The sequence below is a fragment of the Monopterus albus genome, unplaced genomic scaffold, assembly GCF_001952655.1.
Source record: "Monopterus albus unplaced genomic scaffold, M_albus_1.0 scaffold122.1, whole genome shotgun sequence".
NCBI classification, from domain to species: domain Eukaryota; kingdom Metazoa; phylum Chordata; class Actinopteri; order Synbranchiformes; family Synbranchidae; genus Monopterus; species Monopterus albus.
In genome coordinates this window covers 835,963-846,207 of record NW_018128002.1, presented here as the reverse complement: position 1 = coordinate 846,207, position 10,245 = coordinate 835,963, and the positions used below count along the sequence as shown (strand labels likewise).

At 43.9% G+C, this 10,245-nt stretch overlaps 1 protein-coding gene across 5 annotated transcripts in view; it reads right to left on the bottom strand.

Moving 5' to 3' along the window:
• The window catches only part of ncanb (neurocan b), a 193,811-nt gene that overhangs the window by 123,033 nt on the left and 60,533 nt on the right, over positions 1-10,245 (bottom strand). For all 5 annotated transcript variants that reach the window (XM_020612265.1, XM_020612264.1, XM_020612267.1 and 2 more), the window contains exons 5-6: positions 5,815-5,989; positions 3,664-3,791 (exon numbers count right to left, since the gene is read on the bottom strand). In XM_020612265.1, coding sequence (XP_020467921.1) covers positions 3,664-3,791; positions 5,815-5,989 — 303 coding nt within the window. The remainder of the gene's footprint in view (positions 1-3,663; positions 3,792-5,814; positions 5,990-10,245) is intronic.

The following is a 10,245-nucleotide window of genomic DNA, read 5'->3' as shown; positions in this document are numbered from 1 at the left end:
GAATGCCTTCTCCAGATCCACGAAACACATGTGGACTGGTTGGGCAAACCCCCATGAACCCTCCACCACCCTGAAGAAAGTATAGAGCTGGTCCAGTGTTCCACAGCCAGGACAAAAAATGCATTGTTCTTCCTGAATCCGAGGTTCGACTATTGGTCGAATTCTCTTCTCCAGTACCCCGGCATAGACTTTCCTGGGGAGGCTGAGGAGTGTGATCCCCCTGTAGTTGGAACACACCCTCTGGTCCCCCTTCTTGAAAAGAGAGACCACCACCCTGGTCTCCCAGTTCACAGGCACTGTCCCCAACCGCCACGCACTGTTGCAGAGGTGTGTAAGCCAAGACAGTCCCACAGCGTCCAGAGATTTAAGGTACTCGGGGTGGATCTCATTCACCCCCGGTGCCTTGCCACCGAGAAGCTTCTCAACTACCTCGGTGACTTCAGCTTGGGTAATGGATGAGTCCACCTCTGAGCCCTCAGCCTCCGCCTCCTCACCAGAAGACATGATGCCGGGGTTGAGGAGATCCTCGAAGTATTCCTTTCACCATCCGACAATGTCCCCAGTTGAGGTCAACAACTGCCTACCTCCACTGTAAACAGTTTTGGCAGGACACTGTTTCCCCCTCCTGAGGCACCGGCTGGTTTGCCAGAATTTCTTCGAGGCTGACCGACAGTCCCTCTCCATGGCCTCACCGAACTCCTCCCAGGCCCAAGTTTTTGCCTCCACAATTACCCGGGCTGCAGTCCGCTTGGCCTGCCGGTACCCGTCAGCTGCCTCAGGAGTCCCTCGAGCCCACTGTTAGGTATTTTTAGTCAGATAGATATTGGTCAGGTACTTGTATGTATTAGAAATGTTTAGTGGAGTCAGGATATCTAGTTTAGGCTGTTAAATGCTTAGTCATGCTCATGAGTTTTTGCAGGGTGCATATGGTCAAGGATAACTAGATAGAAAGTTGATGACTGTTAGAAGACAGGATGATTATTATTATTATTATGATGTGTTTAACCGTAATCGTAATCATAATATTTTCTTATGTTTAATGTCATGACATGTCACTAGATGTCATGTCAGAATGTTTTTAGATACACACCACTTAATCAACACGTTTTGACTACTGCTATGGTCAGCTGCAAAGCTGCCACCAGAGACGTCACGGTTTGACGTTCCTGTGTAGAATGGGGCTAGCCCAACCTAAGTGATAAATGTATAGGCCTGGTGTGGTTCAGGGTCTTTCATCCTTCAGCTGCCTGCGTGCATGTTGGTGGGTGCAAGATACCTGAGCGTGTAATGTTAATTTTTACCTGTGTTCATTGAATAAATCAGCACTGTTTTGAAGTTACTTGGACTGCCTCGTCTGTTAGAGTTAGCATGGCTAAAAGAATCGGAAGACTACACCACCACTGAATCCAACTCACCACCATGTGGTGATCAGTTGACAGCTCCACTCCTCTCTTCACCCGAGTGTCCAAGACATACAGCCGGAGGTCAGATGAAACAACCACAAAGTCGATCATCGACCTTCGGCCTAGGGTGTCCTGGTGCCATGTGCACTGGTGGACACCCTTATGCTTGAACATGGTGTTCGTTATGGACAAACTGTGACTAGCACAGAAGTCCAATAACAGAACACCACTCGGGTTCAGATTGGGGTGGTGTTCCTGCCAATCTCACCCCTCCAGGTGTAACTGTCATTGCCCACATGAGCGTTGAATTCCCCCAGTAGAACAATGGAGTCCCCCAGTCAGAGCGCTTTCCAGCTCCCCTCCCATAGACTCCAAGAAGGCCGGGTACTCTGCACTACCATTTGGCCCATAGGCACAAACGACAGTGAGAGACCTATCTCTGACCTGAAGGCGCAGGGAAACAACCCTCTCATTCACCGGGGTAAACTCCAACACATGACGGCTAAGCTGGGGGGCTATAAGCAAGCCTGCCACCTCTCACCTCGGGTAACTCCAGAGAAGTGGAGAGCCCAGCCTCTCTCGAGGAGTATGGTTCCAGAACCCAAGCTGTGCTTGAAGGCAAGCCCGATTATCCCTAGCCAGTACCTCTCAATCTCCCGCACAAGCTCGGGCTCCTTCCCCACCAGCGAGGCAACATTCCATGTCCCCAGGGCTAGTCTTCGTGTCCAGAGATCGGGTCGTCGGGGCCCTTGCCTTCGCCTGCTGTCCGATCCACTGTGCACCACCACCTTACGGATCCTACTGCAGGTGGTGGGCCCACAGGAGGACGTCCCCATGTCGCTCATTCGGGCTAAGCCCGCCCGGGCCCCTTAGGAAGAGGCCCGGCATCCAGGCACTTGCATTCGAGCCCCAACCCCAGGCCTGGCTCCAGGGTGGGGCCCTGGTTGTGCCATACCTGGTGACATTATGGTCCTTGATTTTAATTTTTTCATAAGGGGGTCTTGAACCACTCTTAGTCTGACCCGTCACCTAGGACCTGTTTGCCTTGGGAGACCCTACCTAACATAGCACCTAGGATCATTCAGGTACTCAAACCCTTCCACTATGATAAGGTGGCAGTTCAAGGAGGGGATGATCACATCACAAATGGCTAATTTCAACCAGTCACTTCATCTAGGCTCAGTCCCCATCACTCCTCTTGAGAAAACACCAAGCTCAGTACAACAGAGAGTGGGGAGTGATAATAATAACTTCTTCCCTGGGGCTGCCTACAGGTGGATCCTGGGTGGAGGTGGGGCTTATGAAATGCTACATGAATAGCAGCAGGAGCTGTGGTGGCAGTGGCAGCAAGTGACTTCATGGCTTTGGGGCTAAGTAAATCGCCACTGGATGTGTTTCAGTGAGAAGTACATTATATGGATGACAACTAACTACCTAAACTAGAATGCAGCTTATGTTTCTGAAGCTACAGAAGAACTATCAAAATCCAAACAGATATCACTACATAGTATACAAAACATCATGCTAAACAAATGGGGCTAAATATTCCAGATAAAAAGTTAGTATACTTGCCAGCTGATAAATATAGAAGATATGGAAGCGAAGGAGCAGCAATGTTCTTGACATTCTGTCATATGCTATGTTATGCACTTAGTGTTGGACTATGTTAGGTTATTATTGTATCTAGAGAGGTGGTTAGCCAGATATGCTAACTTTAAAGTTTATGTTAGAGCACAGTTGCTTTTTTGTTTTGGGCTAAAAAAGATACAAGCTTCTGAACTATGAATTATATGGAATATTACTCAGCCCTGTGCACACTGCTTCTGTCTAGCTGCTTATCTATTATTTGGACAATCAGTGCCACAGGGTATGGGGGTAGTGAACAGTCAAATATGAATTAATAACGTGAGAACAAAATAAAAGACATTTTGTTGAGCTGTGGTAGATTCTTGCCACATCTGCCTGTTTTATTACAAATCAAAGAGTAACATTTTAGGATGACACTACTGACCCACTTAGCTCGTGCCTGCAGGAAGTTGCATCATGACAGTTGGACTCTACTGTATATGTCCCTCTCTCCTCCTCTTACTTCCTCCAGCTCTCCAGTCCTCTTCCAGTGCCTTCTATCTTTCATTGCCAACTCAGCATTAAGTCCAGGTCACAGTGTTCTCATTCTACAAACCCATGGCTTGTTGGAACCCATGAATGTAACCCATGCACGACTAAACCCAAATATATGGCTGAAGCTTTTGACTCCTACCTTGAAGCCTTTGAGTGAAGCAGTAGACATCAAACAGATCATTGGGAGACCTATTGCCATAGTTGCGTACTCCAGGAGAGTCTTCGCGATCACCGTAGCAACCGGGCCGTGGTGACTGGATGGGATACCTGCAGAAAGAACCAAGGGAGAGGGAAGGGGACAGAGAGAGAGAGAGAGAGAGAGAGAGAGAGAGAGAGAAAGAGAGATTAATATAGCTTGGCCATGAAAAAAGCAGCCACATACAAACTTGGCTCCCCAGGGATGAGTCTGTGTTCACAAAATGAACTACACTTTTATCATCTCCTGCCCTGAATACAATGAGTTTTAAGCATCTTCCTCTGAAAGTTTACCCAAATACATTTCCCAAAGAATAAAAAAAACAATAAAAATATAATACCCCTTAAACTCTGTCATGCCACAGTGAGGTATTGGGAAACATTCATTACATGTCAGAACAATTGGGCAGCACTTCAATAGTTACAGTAGCTTGTTTCTGCCATCAGTGCGAGTTTCACAGAATAATTATCCAACAGGTTTACATTAAATCATTTAAAAGGCAACATAGGAATGCCAGTAATGCTAGAGCTTTAGAAAGAGAGAGAAAGAGAGGTAGCAGTAGGGATTTAAGAAGAGGCTAAAAGAATCAGGAATTTCTTTAGTGGCTTGGCATGCCTGAGAAAACTGTGATCTATATTCAAGCTCCAACTGAGCAATTATTCCACAAGAGCACTGATTCCGATATTACCAGGGCACAGGCAAAGAGGCTGATTAAAAGATTATTAAGCTGGGCATACAGGGACTTATAAAGTGCGAGGAAAAGATGCATGGAAATGTGCAAACATACACTGTCAAGGAAACAGGCAGAAGACACACCATAAACTTGTGGGTGCTATTCTTATAGAGCAACCTACTTTCATCAGAGAATAACAAGAGAAGTAAGTATGTCCCTAGTCTCAACTGGCTGATGAAGCGTCAGCTGATGTCTGTATTTTTTCACCATATTAATTGGACACATTCCTTATGGCTGATGTGTTTTGGGATCCTCCTAGATCTGGACCAATTAGATTAGAACTCCCATGTGAAAACAGCATTGGATGGAAGGAGAAAAAAAATAGAGAAAGAAGTGGCACTACAGGAAGGTTGTAAAAAACTGTTGGGAAGACAACAGTCAGTCTGCTTGGGTAGTGGAGCAACAGTGATTTGAAATTAAAATGTAGATATGGAGAACAGTGTTGAGAGATGGGCTCTGACTGCTAATGTTAAGAGAGACTTAATGGAAGGTGGCAAGTGGAAGCACACACAGCAGGCTGACAGCTCAGAAGGGGCAGATGTAGTTAACAGCATTTCTAGAGTGCAAACAAGCCATTAGGTCCAATTATGTTGCAGTTTTGTGTTTATAAAAGCTCTAAAATGATCAGTTTACCTTTCACGCTGCTGTACTCCTACAGTACAGCGTTCATCAAGTTTTCCATTTTTAAACTGACTTTTGTAACCGAGGGTGTTTACTTTTGCTACAGTGTGTGATAGTGTGGCAAATTATCAAAAATATTACACTGAAAATACTGACAGATTTTAAAGTAGCAACCTGGTCCAACAAACATGAGCTGTCAACAAACCTAGCCAGTTTCATTACAGTAAACATTAATATAAAGCTGTCATGGGTGAGCAAAATCTGTGGTTCAAGATGAGGTACTGTTGTACCTCTTCAAAGAGTGTTTTTTTTTCAGCTAATAAGATACAAGAAAGTGTCTTTCATCATTTGTGAATTGTCTTAAAAACCTATTCTAATGTTAGACAATGGATGAACGTGACAAACTTTATTGGTGAGTACTGCATACAGTATATTACAGGAACTATTGTCATCATTCAAAGAAATCCTTTTAACTGTTTTCATAATCCGTAATTCCTAATAACATATAGTTGGCTGTGTTGCCATGGCAACTTTTACCAGGGGGCTAATTAGTCCTCTTCGTTGTTTCCTTTCTTCTGTGTACATTCTACTGCGTTGAAATATCATGAGAATGCCCTTTACTAGTCTAAGTTACTTTACTTACTCTACAATGATGATTGTAGAATGAAAGACACACTGCTGTCACAAGAGCAATGAGGCAAAATTTTGGCTTTTGAACCACCCAGAGTTGAAAGCCTCACCGTGCAGTCTGGTCGGACAGCCAGCCAGCATCACAATTGTCATATCCATCTGCAAACGCAGCCTCCAGCTGACCTGGTGTTGCAATGATGGCTGAGTTTTCCACACACACCCTTTTGGCATCAGCAAAGGACAGAGCATAGCGGTCATGAGGAGCTCGGTAGTGAAACACCACACCTGGGGCAAAGAGATAGAAGATGACATAATAGGTTGGATGCTCCAGAAACTAATCACACAAATTTATGGCCTGTTCCTACATCCTCTGGGTCACAGATACAGCTATGAATTGCAGCCCTGAACATTACAACATGTGCATACACATGCTCATAGCCACATAAACACAAAGCCCTTGAGACATACACATACTGATAATGTTCCACATGTGCAGGAGGAAACAACAGGATTCAGGTTCAGCAACCTGCACATGTGAGTCTCATTTGCATCAGACAGTATATTGGTTTATCATTAGAGAAAAGAGATGTTGTCCTTGGATACAGTGAATGACACACAATGACGGTGTTTATTTTATTGCTTTAACAGTACATACACAATGTCACTCTGCTGCACTCCGCCTGCCTCCATGCTTGTGATGGAAAGACAAAAAAGGCAAGCAAATAAACAGAGCGCGATACACCACATTCAAAAGATGCACATATTGAAGCACCTTGACAAATAGAGAGGTAGACAGGAATATAAAAACAATCCTCTAAGCTGTGAAAGGAGTTGTATATTCCACTTAAATGACAATGGAATAGCTTCAAAAGTGTACATCTGCTCCCTCACCTCCCACTTCTGCTTGTCATTCACACTGTACTGCTTCCCTTAGGAGCATCCAGTGACATGAAAGCCAGTGGGCGTCTGGCTACTAACATGGCTCCTTTATCCTCGCTGACTTTGTTTGGCTGAGTGACAGATTCCTGTGAGATTGAGTCCTGTGTGGCAGTTTGAGCATTAGCACTCCAGGCTATGGGTGCAGAAAACAAGCAAGACCATGTGTGCTACAAAACACACACAGAGAGAGAGTTCCCATAATCCCAGCAGTCCATCCAGCCAGTCCATTTGCTTGATCTTATCTCATAGAAATGTGGAGCAGACATTCAGTTTTACTCCTTTCCTGTTTTCCTAAATCTCTCAGTTTCTATCCTTGTTTTTTAGAGGCTGTTGGATCTTGTCCAAACAAAGATGCTACATCTGTTTGCTGGTTATTAAAGACACTAAAGAGACAAATGTGTTTCCTTTCATTAGGGAGAACCCACTACTATTCTAAAGGCAGTTTGAATGTCTAATACTGTACCTCATCTCTTTATTTTTGTCCTATGCATCCTCACACATCTCCACACATTCTCTAGGGACAAGAGCAGAAAGGTGCCATTTGGGGCTGTATAATGCCCTCATTGTAGCACTGCTGAGCATTTGGCGTAACTTGGCTTTTGCCGTTAGTGCTTACACTTACAAGAAAAAGTCTGTGACCCCTTTAGAATGGCTTTCTGCATTAATTGGTCACACTGTCAGACACTGTGTCTGTCATGACTTCAGTGGCAAGAAAAAGTATGTGAACCTTTTGGAATTTCATAGTTTTCTGCATTAATTTGCCATAAAATGTGATCTGATCTTCATCTTAGTCAAATTACGCAAATAATGTGCACCTAATATAACAACACACAAAAACCCCCAGAGAAATGCATTTCCTGTCAAAAATGCATGTGGATGCTGATATACTGAAGGACCACCCTAAAAATGTCTGAAATCAATTGCTGCTGATGGATGAGAAGAAATGGCTGAAATTCTTTGTTGAATAATCTGAAGGAAGAGATGCAATAAATACAAGTAGGAATGTCCTTGAAGAGCTGAACATTTTGACACCTGCATAGCATTTCTAGCTGAAAATATGCTGAACTTAAGATGTGAAAATAAGGTAAAACAAGTAGGTGTGTGTGAGAGAGAGAGAGAGAGAGAGAGAAAGAGAGAGAAAGAGGTGTTATGAAGTGCCATTTCTCAATCGCACTGTATTTTATGGACCACCAGATGGCACTCCAGCACTGTGTCATTGACTCAGCACTTTGAGCTCCCCTTGACTTCTATTATTAAAAAAAGCTGAATATTTTAAAAAGTATAAATGTTATAAAAAAGATGAATGGAAGCAGGAACGTCCTTGAAGAGCTGAACAGTTTAATACCTGAATGGCCTTTATAACTCCAGCATACTTTCAGCTATAAAGTGCCAAAAAACGGATGGAAGATCTCAAAATAATAACTAGGGAAATGCATTTCCTGTTGAAAATGCGTGGGGATGCTGATATGCTTAAGGATCACCTTGAAAAATCCTGGAATCAATTGCTGAAAGAGCTGAGGGATGAGAAGAAATGGCTGAATGTTGTTTCAAAGGACTTCATATCTACATGTCATGTCAGGGTGACAGGTCTGTAGTGGGGTTTTTTTTGGGGACTGGAGTGATGGTGGAGTGTTTGAAGCAGGAGGGGACTTCACACAGCTCCAGTGATCTGTTGAAGATAAGTGTGAAGATGGGGGCCAGCTGATCAGCATACACTTTCAAGCAGGAAGGGGTCATGCCATCTGGGCCTGGTGCCTTTCTGATCCCTTGTTTTTTAAAGAGGCCACACACATCCTTTTCACAGATCATTAGAGGTGGGGGCTTGGAGGGAAATATGGTGATTATCGGGGGAGCAGCTGCTGGATCTGAGGTGGGGAGGGTGAGGGGGAGTGTTGATTGTCAAATCTGGCAGTAGAACACATTCAGGTCATCTGCTAGCTGATGGTCCTGCTCAATGGGGGATGGTTTCCTATAGCCAGTGATGGTTTTTAGGCTCCCCCACACAGACGAGGGGTTGTTGACTGAAACCTGAGTTTTTAGCTTTTCAGAGTAGCTCCTCTTTGCTGCTCTGACATATCTAGACATGCAAGGCCTGCATAAGACAAAGTTTAGAGTTGGTGACTTGCAGCGTAGACATATCCAGTTTATAGCATGTGACAGTGAGAAGATTTACAACAAGCCATCATATCTTTGCTGAAAATGAGGCAGAGGACACAGAGTAGCATAGCAATATGCATGAGCAGTTTTCTGAAGAGGAAGACAATGTAGAGTATGACCCAGACGACAAAGACTTATCGGATGAGTCAGATGAGGAGGTCACTGGTGGTGAAGCTGCTCCCGTTCTTGCTGAAACATTCAACTTCAAAAGTGGTAACATGTTTTGGAGTTCAGTACCTCCTGACTTACATGGCAGGGCAGCTGCTGCAAATGTCATCATAATGATCTGTGGGATCAGAAGGTTTGCAGTGATGAAAGTAAATGACATTAAGACGTGTTTACATCTGTTTATGCCATTATCACTAAAAAAAAGTCATCATTGCTACAATAAACCTTGAAGGAAAAAAGTCCACAGAGACATGTGGAATGACATAGATGAGGTTTACCTGGATGTTTGTATTGGTGTCTTTCATCTTGCTGGAGCGCACAGATCTAGCAATGATGCCCCTGAAAGTCCCTAGGACGTATCAATATGAAAAAATATTTTCCGGGCAACAATTGTACTTCAGATCTTTTGAATAATATCAAGAATCCTCAGATTTGACAACAGAGATACTAGAGCAAAATTTGACAAGCTTGCTTCTATCAGGGATGTCTTGGAGAGATGGGTGTAGCTCCTTCCACTGATGTTCAACTGAGGGCCAGAGGTGACAGTAGATAAATGTTTTGACCCTTTTCGTGGAAAAAGCCCCTTCCAGGAATATATGTCCAGTAAGCCAGGCAAATACAGTATAAAAATCTGGGCAGCATGTGATGCAAAAAGCAGCTATGGATGGACACTACAGATTTACACAGGCAAGCCTGCGAGTGAGTGGCATCCTTGAGAAAAACCAATAATGCAGTGAAAATAAAGTCTCTATGAGGACACAGGGATAGGTTTGTTATTTTTTATATTATTGTGGGGTGGTTCCTTAATTGAAAGGCATTTTTGATTGTGTCTTGAGAAGCAGTGTATCAAACAGCCTCCTGTTTGAGAATTCCTGTACTCCATTACAGCTCTCAAGTAATTTTGTTTTGGGGGGCATTGGAATAGCAGTTTGGGATTATAGAATTACGGTATTGCAATTTTGGTGTCTAAAACAAGTGATTTGACTGGGATACCCTCAACAGCCAAGCACGCAGTCTCTGTGTAGAAGCTTCTTGGCTGGATCTGTCACGTGGGCACTACGCCATTCACCGAATTGTTAATACGTGTTTGTCTAATTTACAATGACACAGCGTAAAAGAAAAGTGTGCGAAGCAGGAAGATTGCACAAGGGAAATGCAATTAAAAGGGCTCAAAAGGCAGAGGCTTTTCTAGCAAAGTGCCAATGTTTTCTTACTGAGGTTAAACTTGCTCTCCAACATCAGTCCTCTGCATCAATGACCCCAACAATGCCTGTAAC